Genomic DNA, 18783 nt, shown 5'->3' on the forward strand with positions numbered 1-18783 from the left:
TGAACACTTGCTCTCTTCCTTATGCAAGAGCATAACACATGTGAGTGTGAATATGAAAAATGGACTGCTATCCTTTCTATAGCTGATTTCTGCCTTGTACCCCATGCTACCTGAATTGGGAATGCTAAGTTACTGCTTCTTGTTTAAATATCTATATATATATATATATATATAATTCACTAAGACCATGACAAGCAAGACGCATGCAAGACAGAGACACGGCCACCAACAATTCACTAAGCAGCCAACCATGGCACGCAAGACAGAGACCATGGGATGCGCACGACAGAGCCACGCCAGCCAACTCACAGAGCCCCGCCCAGCAACTCTAAGACCATGGGATACGCACGACACAGCCCCGCCCGCCAACTCTAACCCTCCTCCCGCATCATGGGATACGCACGACAGAGCCCCGCCCACCAACGCTAACCCTCCTCCAGAGTCCACCCTCACTCTCGAGGCATGCACACTGCCTGCTCATGTGCCAGCATGCAACACCTCACCAAACACCGCCTCAGTCGCTTTCGTCTCTGCTACAGTCCACATGCACCTCTGAGCCACGTTGACTTTTCATTGTTCTTTTCGGTTCCGGCTGCTTTTCTATATATAATCCACCAAGTCGCACGACCATGGGATACGCACGCAAGACAAAGCCCCGCCCGCCAACTCTAACCCTCCTCCCGCGTCATGGGATATGCACGACAGAGCCCCACCCGCCATATAATCCACCAAGTCGCCCGACCATGGGACATGCACGCACGCAAGACAGAGCCCTGCCCACCAACTCTAACCCTCCTCCCATGTCATGGGATACGCACGACCGCGTCCACCCTCGCAAACTGTTTTACACGCTGCATACAGTGATTCCCATCCGCGACAAACATGCTTCTTCTTAGATGGTTCTGCAGGAATGGGGAAAACCTTTGTCTACAAAAACCTGATTCATACCATACTAAGAGCATAGTGTTTTTGTTGGCTTGCCCGCCTGCCTGACTGTTACCAGCATTCACCGCAATGTACTGGAGTGTAAAACTATCACAGCTGCTACCTCACAAACTGTCCTTATTCCCCGGATTTCCCTGTATAATTCACTAAGCAGCCGACCATGGCACACAAGACAGAGACCATGGGATACGCTAAAAGCAGCCGGAACCGAAAAGAACAATGAAAAGTCAACGTGGTTCAGAGGTGCATGTGGACTGTAGCAGAGACGAAAGCGACAGAGATGGTGTTTGGTGAGGTGTCACGTGCGGGCACATGAGCATGATGTGGGAGGAGGGTTAGAGTTGGCGGGCGGGGCTCTGTCGTGCATATCCCGTTTTCAGTCATGGACAATGTATGTTGCTCTCTCCAGAGTTCCATCTTTTCATTCACTCACAGCTGTATCCTCAAACCCACCCCATTTGGACAACTGTGTCTTTCAGGAAGTGTTCACCCATCAATAAATAAGTAGGTTGGCTAGTAGTACAATAATCATATACAGACTGCTTTCAAATATAACTATGAACAGTCTGAGAAAATATGTCTATACAAACAAAAATAATTTTTAGTTATGACGTGCAAACATAGTCTACTATCATTGAATCAATGTAATAATTAGGTCCTTTACATTTTCTGCAAAATAGACAAGGTAAATGACTTAAAGAATAGGATACCATAAATATGGTATATAAGAAGTCAATAGGCAGGTGCTATAGCAAAAGTGCACAATAAGTCAGCAATAAGTGAGTATCCTTAAAAGAGTACATTATTTCATTTACCACTTACCCTTTTTGCCCTATTCGCACAATCGTGAGGTCATTTTTATATTTATTTTTTATCCACTTGATTCCTTGTTGTTGGGGATCAATGATAAGAGGCCAGCGCTCACAGTTTGTTAAAATAGTAGCATTTTCTGTTGACATCCTGTCACTAGGCAAACCTTCATTGTTCCATTCTGCAACTGTAGCACCATCAGTCAGCAAAGATATTGGGTCCAAGTCTTCTGTTAACGGAATTGGAACCTAGTCGTATTTTTATTGAAGAAAGAAAATATTATTTTAATTAACTTTATCTTTCAAAGAATAAGGATTACTTTTTTTAAAGCTATATGATTCAAGTCAGAAAGAATATTACTCTTAAAATGCACACATACATTTCATTTACTATACAATAGCAAAGCTAACAATCATAGTTATTATTCACGCATGTAGGCGATAAATTAATGCAACTGGCATTGAGTGAAGTTGCTTAATTTACTTATTAAAGTAGCAATAAGAACATCAAAAATTAAGTTTAATATGGCCTTCTTCAACTTTTAGCTGAAGCTGGGGGAAATATGAGCTTAACATATGTAACTCTGGACATCATGAAATATCACCTCTTGTGTTATGGAGAAAAATTAGACATAAAATAAAAACACTGCTTTAAGAATGTAAAATGTTTCAGTCATAAAAGTCAATTTCAGACAGTGGGCTATTGCTTTTCTGTATTATGTTAACAAAGGTTTTTGGTTTTGGATTTACATTTTAAAAAGAATATTTGGATAAGAACATGCCTTTTGTGATTTCAAGAAGGGAAGCCACATCCCTTCCACTAGCTCTTGTCGATAATGTCTAGTGAAGGAGCCAATGTAAGATATAAAAGCTGCTGCCAACAGGACATCTCCACAAAGTGTCTTCTCTTGAGCTTCAAAAAATGTCACAGCTTGGGCCCAGCGGATATTTTCAGACTTAAAAAAGAAAAAACAGCTTTTGGATAATTTGTAATATAATTATAATATATGCATGAATAATTTGAAACGTCTTAGAAATATATGTAAAACCTAAACATCCTAGTAAAATGTAGCAAACATTATATTAATACTAAACACACATTTATTTTACAAAACACCAGTTATTAGCGAACACTACATACTGTAATTATGTTGGCTTGGAAATATTTAAAAGACAAAATTATTAAAGATCAATCAGTATAATAAAAAATGCTGTATTTCCTTAAATAAATAAAAATACTATACATTACATTAAATGTATTAAAATAAATGCACTAACTTCTGGTTCCTTTGTTATTCTCACATTCAATGTGTTATTGCCATGTGGAATGACAGATGCCTGACAGAAAATCTATTTATATACAAGGTGAATTTGATTAATTGTTGCCCTCCCCGATAATCTCTGGCATGTGGATAATAAACAATAATGTATAACACAACCCCCCCCCCCCACCCCACCCCACCAACATTCCCTGAAACTGCTTTGAAAGTTTAAGTAAAATTTCACTTGCCATCAATTTAGTATCCATTTAGATCTTCAGTAATGTTACTATGGGATCACAACACAATAAATCATTTGTGACATTGGTTAACAAGGGTTTAAGAGCCTGAACATGTAATATAATACATTTTAGACAGTTAAAAATCACTATAATTTTATCCTAATGTGTTATAGATTGCCAGTAATACTGCTCTGTCTGGGGTGAACTGTTTTTAATTTTTAACAGCTGTTCAGCTTTTGGAATAAGTTAATGATTAAATATAAACGGTCTGATTTATTATTCTAAGCAGCAGCACATCCAGGTCAATGCCATATAGACAAAATCATTTATCTTTATATGTTTTAGAAGTCTACTATTTTACACTTACATTATTTAATTTGGATAACAATAAGATTTCACTTAAAAAAAATGTTTGTATTAGATTTGGACCTGTAAACCTTTCCCATTTTTTCACATTTTCTCTCTTGGCTCAACAGAAAAATGTTGTTTTTCTCAAATTTCCTTAAAGACATCAGTGATTACTGCCAAAATAATCTCACTATGTAGTTTCCAGTCAGGTAAAGAAAGTTCTCTCCACACCGAGGCCTCCTTGGGTGAAAACTTCAGTAAAACTAGTATGATGGCCTTCTGGCAAAAATATAAAGGGGGTTGTGGTTGTCCTGACAGTTGATATAAGAGACTCCTTACATTACAGTTTTAAAGGACAGGTTGGTGTCCTTCATTGTGATATAAATAGTGTCAAAGTAGACCAGAAAATGATCACAAAGGAGTCTGAGCTGCCAAGACAAAAATTTCCATCTCTAATTTCCAAATTAATGGAGTTAGAGGGCAGAACTCACAGAAATAATGTGAGAATAACAAGCATCAAAGAAAGCGCAGAGAAAGATAACCCAATATTATTATTTAAAAAACTATGGACCACTATATTTCCCAGTTTGTATTCTCTCCGGTTATTGAAAGTTGTTGTGAGGACCAGTGAGTTCTTCTGTTCTTCACAATTACTCCAACAAGCTAGAGAAAAGCCAAGCAAAATGACACCTTTTATTGGCTAACTAAAAAGATTACAATATGCAAGCTTTTGAGGCAACTCAGGCCCCTTCTTCAGGATCTTGCCTGAAGAAGGGGCCTGAGTTGCCTCGAAAGCTTGCATATTGTAATCTTTTTAGTTAGCCAATAAAAGGTGTCATTTTGCTTGGCTTTTCTCTACATTCATAATGGCTAACACGGTACAACACCCTAGTATTCCAACAAGCTACAAAGGCGAGACCTCCTGCAATGAAAAAGTCTTATTTTCTGCAACCAAACCCAAGCTGATGTTCTGACACTATTGTTACTCTCTAGTTCCAGTCTTGATAATGCTGTTATTTTCCACTCAGACATATGTTTATATAGTCATCATTCTGACATACCATTGTTGGCAGCAGCCTTAGCCTCCTTCTAGGTATCCAGGTTACTCATGATTTTACATTTCAACTTCTGCATCTTACTAAGGTTTGTGACAGTTTTGCTTTTGTCTCTTTGGAGGTGCAAAGGGTGGTCCCTGCACTTCCAGGAGTCAGGTGCTACAAAGTTATTACGCTACATCAGTGGTTCATCCATTGATGGTTACTTTTATTTTTCACTGTGTATTTATTATGCTGCACTGTTTCCATCCTTTTACTGTTTTCAATTTTATTTCTCGTGTGGCAACTTTGCTTAATGACATGGTTATACTGGAACTGGGAGTGCCACAATTACGCAAGGTTTTAATATGTTATTTTTGTGTGGGTTGCAAATGACTAAGTGGGATGGATGGAGTGAAAAGAGGGTTTGTTACAATCTATTGACTTGTTGGATTTTTCACGTGGAAGACTTAAGTGTTTCTTGTTTTTATACTGTGCAGAAATAGTGAGGTGGCATGACTAAGGATTGCTTTCAACTGTTATTCTGCTTTTTTGTTTCAGTCCTGGAACAGTTTCATTTTTCTGTCTTTCCTATTGCTAACTTAACTGTAACCTCCTGGAATATCTGGGTTCTCAGTTTAAATGTTAACAGACTGCGCATCCTTGATTACTTTCAGCAGAAAAAAAAAGATACTGCATTCTTTTTATTTTAGGATTTGCCTCAATTTGGAAATAACCACTATTTTTAGCTGTTTGTTTCTCTGCAAGGTACAGAAAGTTCAGCATGTTCATTCTAGTGTAACAACACCCACACTTTAAAACACTTGGTTTTGGCATTGACAATAGTTGCTGGAGAAGATCAGTCTGAGGAAGATTGCACTGTTTTCTAGATGATGCCAAAACAGCCATTTTTACCAATATGCCCACTGCACAGTAGCTATTAGGTGGTGAAGGGGTGAGAATAGTTAACCAATTAGAGATGGGGATGATTAGGGGTCCAGAATGAACAAGGGCATCATAGTGAATTTAGCTAGGACATCGGAAAACACCCTACTCTTTTAAAGGCTGCCCAGGGATCTTTAATGACCACAGAGAGTCAGGACCACTGTTTTACATCTCAATTGAAGGATTGGCACCATTTTTACAGCACAATGCACTGGGGCATTGGGATCCACACACAGACCACAGGGCAAACACCACCTACTGACCTCACCAACACGTCTTCCAGCAACAACCCACAAGCTTTTCCTTGTTGGTCTTCCATACAGGTACTGCTCAGGTTCAAACCTGCTTAGCTTCAGATGGTTAACCTGTTCTGAAATGCTGATGGCATACTTTGATTATTTAAATTGGATGTAAACTGTTTATTCCTCCAAGGTGCACAGTTTCATTCCCACAGTACTTGAACACAATATTATGTATTGTGTGAAAAGACCAGCAAATTATTGGCACTTTGACTCCAGAAATTTGGAATTCTCAAATCAGGGCACCTTGCCAACAAACCTAGTCATTGAATAAATGCTTTATTGATGCAGACTTCCATTGTACTGTGCAATTTCTTTGAGTAACATAGATGAAAGGTTGCTGGCAAAAGAGCTATGATCATCTACAAAGTAATTAAATCTAGATCAGTTTAGTTTCATTCACAGACGCAACATAGCAGATAACATCCACCACACTCTCCAGGTTATTGATGCAGCTTCTGCTTAATTGCATCCAATTGCCCTTCTCTCATTAAATGCAGCAAAGTCTTTTGGCTGTATGAACTGGACCTTTATCTGATGGGTATTAACTGCAATGGCAGGAATTGGCAGAGTGGGGCTACTACTATGACTCAAGCTTTTGCCCCTTTGCAATTCCTACTAATCGGGTATTTTTTTGCCAGTTGACAATTCTGCTTCAGTATTTACTATGCAATTCCATTTAGGATGAGTTTGTTATGAAAGACTATTTTCATTCACCTATTCTAAATTTGAAAACTGACAAACTTGGCATGTTATTATTAGCATGGCTACTTAGCAACCAAGCAATGCATTGAAAGACCACGTCTTTGAGAACCATCTCTGTGTGTACATTTGTGTCTACCTTCTGTGAGAGGCAACAACAGTAACCAGTTTCAGGCTTGGATTTTAAATTTAACAGTACCACTCAGGGTCAGTCAGCTTAGAACTCAAGGTTTTAGGTAAAGACCGAGAAACAGAGATATACAAGTGGGCACTGACTGGTGTCTAGAACACTCCAATGCAGTGTTTCTAAATCTTTTATTACTAATTCCACAGTTCTAGATGTCAGTAAGCTAAGTGAACACATTTCCATGAAAAGGACACTAAATGTTAGGCTTACATGTAAAACATAACATAAATGTTAACCTGGTAATGACATCAATATTTGTTTATTTATTTTGGAGATCAAATATTTAAAAAAAAACACTAACGAAGAGGACTGAACAAAACTTGGTCACATTTGTTTTTCACAAATAGTAAGAACAAAATTAACACCTCAATTCAGTTTGTTTAATGAATAAATAAGATATCCTCTACATTTACTTGAACTTCTTCCTAAATAAAACTGTTAACGTCACATAAATTAAAAAATGCTTACATTAGTGACTGGCAATGAGTGAAACAGGTAAGCTTCAGTTCTTATACAGTTTTGCGAAAATGATGCTAAAATTGGTTACACAGATAATTCCACAAGTGTGAAATGCAAAATTCGCTATGGAGCTGTTTGGGGCTTTCAAGGTTTTTTTTTTTTTTGGCTGGTGAACAAGTAGTACTGCTTCCTAAACCTTCATTTATATTTCCATCTTTACTTATGTTATCTTCTGCAGTAAAGCATATAATCCACACCACACCGGTAAAATTAGGTCAACTATGCCTCTCTCATTCACGTCACCAAGGAGGAGTACAGTATGTTTTTTAAAACAATGTGACATGCTGCATATTTTCCACACAAACACACAGTAAAATGCATCATTGTGCACATTACTGAATTTTCTCCAAACCCCCCACCTAACTATTACATAGCAACCACCTTTTACTAGTTCAGGATATACACATTTCTAGTTACTTTTTGTTCCACTAGAGGTCCTTCTTTAAATGAATGCATGAATCCTCTCCCAGACATGAACTATACACTTTTTTTCTTGTGTAAATAGCATAAATTTAAATAAAGGTTAAGCACAATTTATTTTGTAAAATTTTCTGTGACAATAAACACTGTGTTGCACTGCAAATTCAATTTTGTGAAAAACACTATTAGTGACCATACTACTGCTGTCTGAAGAAAATTAATTCTTTATGGTCAGCAGACAAGCGAGAGGCAACCCAACAAAACTGTGTGTGCATATTACTGTCTGCATGACCTAGAACGTGACTTAAGTCTGCAAATTACCTAGAAAGTGCATTCACATATAATGGGAATTCTTTGTACCAGTGTCAGCAAAAATGAGGAATGTCAGTATACTGAATTGCTGTCTTCTTACCACTAATACTAATTTTGCATGTAGCTCACTGCATTGTGTACATTTTTTGACTGTCAGACTTGGAACACACCCCCTTCTTGATTGTTGTTAACACTTTTCTTTGGCATGGCACTCCTTCTTATTGTCTGTCATTTTCATTTCTTGGTCACACTGCGTCAGTGTAAGGGAACAACACACAGAAGCTCTCATGAGGCACTGTGAAATGTTCCAATAAACTGATTTCAGAGACAAACTAATTATGAGAGGATTACAATCCATTACATATAATGCTGTCTTAAACGCCCAAATATGTGTAGAAATTTTTTTTTTTTGCTACACTGTATTAATCCCCAAGGGGAAATTGTCTTTCACATGGACTTTGGAGGTCACAGAACAAGGGCAGTCATTGTACAGTGCCCCTAGAACAATTTTCAGGATAAGGGCCTAACTCAAAGGACCAAACAGAAAAGAATCTCTTCTGGCAGTAATGGGATTTGAACTGGCAACCTTCCAAACACCAGCACAGGTCCTCAGACTCAGAGTTACCACTCCGCCACAATGATTTGTAATTGTGTGCCAGTAGCATCCATCAGCTTGTCTGGACTGCTTGTTGTAGCGAGGCAGGCCACATGCAGCCTTAGGTGCAGTTGGGAGAGCTATATATTGTTATAATCAAGAGCCAGGCATTATATTCACAAACATCGGCATCTCTCACCCTTTCTGTATTTACACAGGTACCAGGCAGGCTGGCTTTATCCCATTTAGGGCCCTTTTACTTTTTTAATCTGTAAACTGGAATAGATGATTTCCATCATTATCCACAAAGTCACCCAAAAAATCTATATGCTGAAGATATCTTGTTTTTTTTTAGGCAACACCCTTTCAGATCTTTCTCAAATTAATGACCTTTTTAATTCCTATAAAGCCCTGCCTGGCTGAAAAATAAATTGGCCCAAATCTACCCTTCTCTCCCTTAAATATTTGATAACAGTAATCCCCAGTCATTTAAATATTTGGCATTGATGTTTCAACATCTGTGCAATACATATTTGTCTCTATCACAGTGCTTTAAGTTCACAAAGAATTTCTTCTCTTCTTGGTCTTCCTTTTATGAATTCTCATAAAAGAATTCTCATTCTGTTAGGCCAAATATTGGTCGTAGGTCAGATCCCTTTTCTACTGTTTACTGTGTAATGCAAAAAGACTCACTATCAAGCACTGTACTTTATTACATGATAAGTAGCAGAAGTGTTACAACACAATTTAGTTGCGTATCATTGGGCATTCACCCTCTATCCAATTTGGAGTTGGATTGTTCCTCTTCTAACCCACTATCCTGGAACACCATTAAATGAAATTTGGTCACCACTCATTATCTCTGTGTCTTTACTTTTGACACTCAGAGATTAAAATCCTGTCTCTCTAAGCTTTCTTCTGAAATTGGGAAGCAGCATTAAGTTGAAAAAAGCTGTGGCTTCTGTCCAGGTTGGCACTCTTACAGACCAGTTTTAACAATGTAGCCCTTGGAATTGGAGGGCACTCAGCTTAATTCCTTACTATCTGTTTTTAAGAAAATAGGGGCCATTGAGTCTGTTAATGAGTCACTGAAAAAGGTTGTGAAAATGCAAGCTAAATGTTTTCCCCAGGAATTTAAAATGTCTTAAAATGTCTTGATCAGATGCCGTATGCATGCTGATTTAAAAATCTTTGTTAACACCTTTGAATGAAACAGACAAGAAAGAAAAAGTGTTGCTGCAGGGGTTCACATTGCAGGCACTATTTTATTTTAATGAAAATGTACATAACTGCGAGTTCATCTGAAGTAAAAGCAAACACAACTAAATTAGGCTTTACTTTGTAATCCATAAACTTCTGTGAGATAGGACACATTTTCCTGCATTACTTCCTGCTTATTCCCATGCTAATGTTTACCAACTTTAATTGCTTTCCAGGATTCATACCTGCATTTTTAATCTTTCCATACCTCCACCCTGAACTGCTTTGCTGTAAGCCTTCAGTAAATTGCAGACATAACTGGTGGTCTGAGATCCCTTATTAATAAATGCATGGATTATTTTCACACATTTTTTAACAAATCCAGTTACAATGGTTGCATACTCATCCTGATTTTATGAAGAATCAATAAACAGGTTCCAATCTGCAGAAATAAAACATTTAGCAGTTTTTTCCCTTCACTTCTTTGACCCAGCACTGAATAACTTTTGTTACTAGCTCTTCCCACTTCATTATCTGCTTGTAAATTGAGATTAAGAATACCAAGAGGCTTTAATGTCTTAAGATGATGGTGGGATAGTAGGTGGTAAGTGTCTTTAATCCAGGTATAACAGTGACCCAGTCTTGGTGGCCCTTGTGAAGTAGAAGGCATTTTGATGATATTTAGAGTAGATATCCTTAAAATTTGCTTTGTTGAAGTCTCCAGCAACAATAAATAAACTTTTAGAATGTGAAACTTCTTACTCCATGCCGATGCTACATCGCTCAGGCACAACAAAAATACAGTGGTTTTTCATTCACTGTAGGGTCCTCACAATATCAAATGTCAAACTTCAATACGATATTAAGAAAGGTATTGAAATTTAATGCCATTTTCAATACTCAATACATTATATAATGTAAAAAATTATTTACTGTAAATAAATTACAATTCTTTATGCTTTCAAATCTTTACAGTGATGGAAACAAATAATAGAAATTTTAGCCATTAAATGCAAATACTTCAAGAGGTGTAATCTTTTGTAAAAAGGTTAAGAATAAAAAGTAAAGAAGTTCAAATCCAATTAGCTGTTTTTTCACATTGTTGAAAACAAATACTGCTACTGAGTTAGTACAGTGAAATGTTACAAATGCCATTAAAAGTAACTTGAATTAAATATTACTATCGTTTGTAATCAGCATACATAAAAATATTAAAACAAACATTAAATAAAAATTTAACTATGAAGAATATTAATTTGGGCTTTTGTAAACAGTTGTTCAGAAAGGGAACACACAAACACACCACTAACACACTTAAAGACTTTGTATAAATGCAAACAGTGGTCATTACATTTCTGTATAAATAAACTACAATGTCTTTTTGCATGAACGACTAGCATGTCAACATGCTTTTCTGTGAGACATGTTTTTATTGGACTGCAAATAAGCCCTAATGTAGTAAATACAGGCTCTGAAGCATAGAGAAGTATGTGAACACACAAAGGAGTAGTGCCACTGTTTATACATTGAGCACTGAAAAATTATAGCGCTTTAACATTATATAGTAAATATTATGAAATATAATTTTAAAAATGCTTGTAATTAAATAAAAGAAAGAAATTCACTAGTGCAGCACCTTTTGCAGCTTGGAGATAAAAATTGAGGAAGTGACAAAGCTCTAGTGCTAAAGAGTACAGAATGAACATCACAGAATAAAACTATCCCAGGGGTAAAAATAATTGCAGACCCCTCCCTATCTTGATGCGTTTTATAATTGACTACAAAAAGAGTTTTTAACTCGTAGAAAAAATAAATATCTACTCTACTCTAAAATATCTCTACTTCAAACGCAACGGTTTTACAGGTTTATATTTTTTTAATGATTCTGTAATTTAAAAATAAGATACCTAATGAAATTCTTTGTATTGATTTGCGTGTCAGTCCTTCATGTTTTTTGACTGAAATGGTCGTGTTAGCCCCTTTAGCTGATATTGTGCAGTAGCAAATCTTGCATACAGGCTTACATGTATTTTGTGGTTTTCCGTCATCATTTACCATAAAGCCAAAGTATTCCCAGACAACAGTCCAGCTGTCCTGTTTGTCAATTAAATGCATTGGTGAAGGCTTTGACAGCGCTAAAGTTGTCATTTTTTAACACCTGTGAATGAGTGGAAATGGGGCTGCGATTTCAGTCATGCTGAATAATATGTCTCCATTAAAACTACTCACAAAAATTTTTATTGTATGAAAGTCATAAATTATAATAAAGCAACTTAGCTGATTTTTCTAATCTACTACCCAGTCTTAGTACTACCACTGCAACATCTACTTCTGTGAATTAAGGAAATATTTCAGGACCACGCCAGTATTTTCCTAACACCACCAACTACCCACCAATCTATTATTGAACCAATTTAATCTAGTTCATGGTCACAGCGGCCATTGCCTGTCCAGACAGCATCCCATGGAAGGCAGAAATCAACCTGGCTCAGTGTGACAATCTATAGCATTGAGCTCTCACACCTGCCCACACACCAACACTGATAAAGGGCCAGTTAATAATAGTAAGTTAAGCCTACACAAATATTTATTGAAAGAAAATCAGAGCACAAGCAGTAAAACCCAATACTGACAAATGACCAGGCCTAGGTTGGGATCCAGTCTCCTGGAACTGAGTTGTTTTTTTTTTTAGCTTTTTTTAACCACTCCACCACAATAACACCTCTTGCATAACCCCCTAATTAATTGTATCTGCAGCTAATGTGAAACAATACAGGAAAAAGAAAATTACAGTTAGCTTTAATTAAATTAAAATAAGTCATCTCTACAAAGAATGAATTTTCTTTGATTCTGTGCATTTTCTCATTTCACCTCACCCCACTACCACTGTGCCAGTTTCTCTGTTATATATCAGGTGTAGATGTCAAAGAGTCTATTCCAACAGTCCTTATACTCTAGTTTCTAGGTTTCAGCACTACTGATATTTTCAGATTTATCTAATTCTTTTTCCATATCCAACCTAGAATATTCTAAGCTGTAAAATATACAGTATAGGTTCACAGGCAAATAAATTACTCAAGGTTAGAAATACAGAAGAAATATGAAAACGTGTTAAGTAGTGCCCTGTATTATTAATTTTTCTTTGGTTACTATTTTTTTGTCTTTGGAGTCTAGGTTTACTTTCAAAGAAGACAATTTAGAATTGTCACATACAGCATGCAGTTTTATTGCTGTTGCTGATCTGATCAATCACATTTTTGCAATCAGAAAATTTGACATGGTTATTACTTATAGTGGTGCAGTCATGGCTAAAGATGAGGCCCTAGAGGGGCCTAATTGTATGAAATCTGCCTGCAAGAGGTTTGCTGCCCAGTTTTACTACCTGTTCTCCTGTGCACTCACAACACATGGGTTAAGTTTATGCTGTAAATCTTTTGAAAAAATGTGACAATGTTAATTATGCTATATAAGATGAAAATTTTATTTAAAAATAAAAATATTTAACACAAAATAAAACACAATGTAAAGACAAGAATAAGATTAATGGGACAATCTTTTAAAATTAATAAAAAAATGTTCTTTAAAACAGAATTGTTGGACTATGGAACTCAAACATGTTATTATAAAACCTTACATCTAACTTTTGTATAAAAATAAGGTGATACAACAAGACAAAAATACTAAATGTTAACCAAATGACTAGAATGAATAGCATGATCTAATCTTAAATTTTCTTTGCATAAATTACGTTTTCGTGTAGTGACTTATTTTTTGTTTTTGTACAGACATCGTACTTACCTAAATTTTATTATTTTATTATAAGCAAAAAATATAAAATGTTTAGGTATAATGGAAAAGTACATAATAAACATAACTTGTTTTGTGTCACAGTCAAAATAATTTTCACAAAATATACAAACTTAACTGAAAATCAGTGAATGCTGTCTGAATGGATAGGACTTACCTCAAGACCTTTTACCAGGCGATTAGCCAGTTTTATTGTCTTGTTGGTTCTTGTCACTTCTTCCTGGCAATGCACTTTTTCAGCAGTTGCTTCCTCAAATTGTGTTGTGAGTCTTTGTAAATTAGTATCTAAACTCTAAATAGAGGGAAAAACAAAAAAAAGTTTTTTCCATGCTCCAACAAATACACACTGGTATCAGATAAAGCAATTTTATAAATGTTGCATCTCTTTGTTGTTTAATGACTGTTTATCTAACATGTTTTTTGCAGCAACTCAATAATTTTATTTGTAAAATCATGTTAGTTATCCTAGACTTACTAAGTAAAACACATTGTAAATTTTTTTTCTTTACAAATTATAGTAACATTCTAAGATTAATCACATTCCTTTGGTCTTAGAATTATTTTTGCAATGGAAAACTGACGCGACCATGCCTGTAACAAGTATCATGTTATAGCAGTGCAAATATTTTTTTTATGTTAGTATTATGGTAGTCAGCAGAATACCTTGAAGATGGGTGAGGCTGGGCACATAATTGACAGTGATCAATCACAAAGGTACAATAAGCTCTGCATTCCATAAAAAACAGGACTATTCATGATACACCTTACAAAAACGGAAATATTCAAGAATACAGGCAGAGACACTCGGAGCATAGGATAAATAGGAACTCTTACAGAAAATAAGTGGTCTTCAGTGGATTGCAGAGAGAGACAGTGATTGACAGTGGAAAACTAGTTTACAAGTATTACAACAAAGGCACAGTGCAGGAATATCCATGATTAATTGCCTGATTATGTCTACTGTTTTATGAGGCATTTCCCATGGTCATAACAGCGGATAGGTGGAACATCTCAGAGTTCAATCGTTCAGTGTTAAAAAATGCACATACTTAACTGTCATTAGGTGTGTTCCTCAGTCTTCACATCTTGGTGTTCATTACAATATTTGAGATTAGTTTATTATAATTCAAAAGAAAAAGATTATAAAAACATTCATTCAAACTTGTATCTTTGCATGTTGATTTGAATTTATTTTTATTTTATAATTGCCTAATAATAACTAAACATTCAGTACATATTTTAAATAAAGATTTCATATTGTGGGAATACTGTCTCGTGAAGCCTGAATTGCAATGCCAGTTGTATTGTGGGATAAGTGTATTGTCTAATCCTTACTGTCCATTGAAAAGGGCAAGAATCAATAATATGTCACATTTAAATTATTACGGCAATTGTCTCCATTGCCCTAGGAAAAATATAGTAATAAAAAAATAGGCTATAAAGATGTGTTCCATGAAGTTATAATCACTAATTATAGAAAGAACCCATTATAAGTCAATAAACCTCTAACACCAAGTGGCACAAAGGTGTTCATAGTATTGTAATGTAATACATACAAGAGAAAAATACGACACTTCAAGACATTTTTATGATCAACCATAGTAAGCTACTTCCTTGAAAAACCACATTGAAGTAAGTGCTTACGTATTCTGTACAGTTCTGAATCACTGGCAGAAAGAATGATTAGAAACAATGTGCATAGTCATTTTTGATAATACTATATGTCGTGCCAATACTTGTACATATGGCATAAAATAATAGAGTAAAATTTATCAAATAAATTCAATTGCACACCTCAATAATTAATTGCAGTCTACCTCTTTATTATTCTTACAATAGTCTGTATTATTTTTATTTTATTCGTTAGATATTAAAAAGACAATAAATGTTTTGCAATTTTGGATCATAAAAAAAAATTAAAACACTTGTTTTAAAAACTGGCAATTATGGTTTGATCCTTCCACTGGTTATTTGCATACAATTGTTATATTCAATGCTTTAATAGTCAGCTTGCTTTCAGAAACTTTGTAGGATCATCCATGGAGTGCCTATTCATTGAAAATCCAATGAATGAGGGAGTTCCGATTGTACTTTACATGGGGATTTTACACTTCAAGTAAGAAATGTTATTAAAGAACTCTTGGAATTCTTTTCATTAGATTTGTAAAAACCAACTTTATGTGCAATTAGATAAACCCAGCACATATCTGACCATATGTTTTATGCCAATTCGCTTTTCTTTGCATCTGGCAAGTTTTCAGAGCATAATTCATGCTAAAGTGGTTTTCTTTCTACCCATCACACAATCCAAGACACCTTTTTTTTTTTTTGGTTGAAATTGCTGGAAAGTGAAAAAATGCATTTATCCATTGTTTTAACAATAATACTAGATAACTTTCTTCAGACTTCCAAAATGTTATAGTTACAATAGACTGCAGTTGTGCGAAGAACGGCACAGCCAAGCTCATTAAAGGCTGACTATGTTAAATACAAATCATTGCATAGCATAAATGCACAGATAAGTCCTTTTAAATGACGTTGACATGGATGGTTAGTTGTACTGCACAATTAGTCATTCTGTTCAGGACAAACTCTTTAGCAAGAGTGACATTTAAAGTTGTCCCCCCTTCACTACTGACAGATACTGCAATCTTTCTTTTGGTTGCTAAATAGAAAATATATGTTTGCATATAAATATATTCTAGTAATTATGAAATAAATAATTTGTACATAATTTTCACATGCTGCCATCTGTGTTTCACACCACTCACATTGCTAATGAATATGTAACTGTTTAAGGTACTTGAAATTTGATACTCACAAACTACGATGTTTATAATTAAACTGGGAAATATTAATTAACTTTTTTTTTATTTGAATAATTCCATTAATGACATTTTAAAATCTTCATTAAAAAAATCATTAAACATAGCAAAAAAAGGCAACCAAAAACAGTGTTGGAGAACTGACTTGTACAAGCAGTGTATATACAAGATCTAGTTTTTGCTGATAATATTGTGCTTAGTTACCCCTAAAAAATGCCACTACTCTGTGAATATCTACAGTAGATTATAGAGCTGGAACAGAATGAAATTGAATTATGCCAAAAGTTCCCTCTAATGTGTTTTATAATTTTTGGCAGCTATTCTTTAAGTAGTTGAAACATCTTTTTGTGGTTTTGGAGGCCAAGGCCATGTTTTTAATAATGTTAAATATGAAACGATTTCTCTCACTATTTCGGGACCTTTCTGTTGACAGCTGCAATGAGGTTGCTAGGTATGATCAATTGTAAGTGTGCAATGCCTGAAAATACTGGGTCAAAGATATAAAGGTCAGTGCCATTCTGTTTCCGGTTGTCTATGTTTGTGGAAACAACCAAAAAAATCTTGCGTTATTTCTGAGTGTTATTATTAGACCACTGGTTTTGATTTTGTTTCAGTTCTTTGACTACAAATCTACAAATTCTTCTTGTTCTGATGATAGCATTTATTTTGGCTATCAACTCCCTTGCAACTATTCTGCCATAAAGAGTGAAGTAGAAAATAATTTAGAACCGGACATGAAAATAAAAAAACAGGCAAAGCTTCATAGCTGGGAAATGAAACACACAATCATCAAGCCAAATCTCAGAATTCTAAATTTAAAACAATATTGCATTAAAAAAGACAAAAAATAATTCAACCAAATTAAACAAATTCCAATTAGGAAAACCATAATTAGAATTGAAATCTGCATGTTCCAAAACCTAATGCTTCTTTAAAGGTCCACCTAATACTACAAGGAAGGAGGAAAAAAAAAAAAAAAAAAGAAACCATATCATGACAGCAATATTCTCTAACTTTTGACCTTCCGTTGTTACGGTATTAACCCTTTCTTGTTATAGTGACCCCAATTTACCTCTGGGTTTCCTTTCTAATAAATAATCAGCAAGCCATTCTGTGCAGTCTGTAAGGTAATTATTTTGACTAAACAATGGAGAATATGCTCTTCTGAGTGTGAACTATGACTTTTTATTGATAACATAGTCGTAGTATGATTGCTTTTTCTAAACCAATCAATAATATTATATTAAAAATAGCAAATGATATATACTTTTTAGAGCTTCTTTACATTTAAATACACTAAAGGTCAGAGCAGAAAAAACTAATGCTATGTCCTCAGATCAATAATGAGTTCCTCATGAAATTCTGCATATATTTGTGGAGCAGATGTCAGTTGTAACTCTGAGTTAATAAAGAATCTATTTTCAGTTCAAATTAATTTATGCTTATAAATTACAAATCCCATTTCAAAGCTCAAAGTACTATACACATTATCACATATAACATTGTTACGACACAACATATAATTTAAGAGAAGCAATCAACAGCTTTCAATAAAGCACAAAAACAGGCTGAATACAAATCAACATCATGCATTATTATATATGTGTACATTTTAAACTACTTTAAAATAAGTTTCTTAAAAATTCTGATAGTAATTCTGTATATATCATGCAAACACTTACAAGTAACTTTTTTCTGATTGATTCCAACTTTACGGTAGCAGTAGTCAAATCCTCATTTGCTTTTGATAAAGCCACTCGTTTTGGTTCCACTTCACAGAATACCTGGAATAATATAACCAATATTTAAATATATATATATATATTTTAAACATTTCAATTACAAAATTATTTGTACTTCAAGTCTGAGCTATACCTGTGTTTGAAATAATTGATGGTTGCTAGATTGCAACAGCAAAAACATCTAACAATATTTTTGTTATCATTATTCTTAAAAGAGTTGAGCATAGTACATATACTGTCAGGGTCAGAATAAATGCTTATGAAGAAAACTATTATTAATCTCCAACTAAAAAGAGGTCATGGCCTCTAGCTGTAATAAAAGCTGAAGCAAAATGTTTGCCTTCACTGTGAATATGTTCTTCTTTTCATTTGTTCAAGTTTGATGGGTTCATAGTAGTGTCTCTTGTATCTTTAAATTTTTTGTGAAGAATAACCTCTTTATCCTCAACATATAAATGTCTTATAATCATCTCATTTCACAAATCTATGTGGTTGTTGCAGAGTAAAAATCCAATCATACACCAGCCAGCTGCTATTCAATGCAATTCCAATAATGTTTCATTTAGAGACAAATTTATTTGTAATTTTGCTAA

At 35.0% G+C, this 18783-nt stretch overlaps 1 protein-coding gene across 1 annotated transcript in view; it reads right to left on the reverse strand.

Annotated features, from left to right (window-relative positions):
* LOC114663749 (dynein axonemal heavy chain 11) overlaps positions 1–18783 on the reverse strand; it is a 341140-nt gene that overhangs the window by 61662 nt on the left and 260695 nt on the right. Inside the window, 4 exon segments of the mRNA XM_051936024.1 lie at positions 1768–2003; positions 2537–2710; positions 13781–13915; positions 18131–18232. Of these exon segments, the coding sequence (XP_051791984.1) occupies positions 1768–2003; positions 2537–2710; positions 13781–13915; positions 18131–18232 (647 nt within the window).

Source organism: Erpetoichthys calabaricus, chromosome 13 (genome assembly GCF_900747795.2).
Source record: "Erpetoichthys calabaricus chromosome 13, fErpCal1.3, whole genome shotgun sequence".
NCBI classification, from domain to species: Eukaryota; Metazoa; Chordata; class Cladistia; order Polypteriformes; family Polypteridae; genus Erpetoichthys; species Erpetoichthys calabaricus.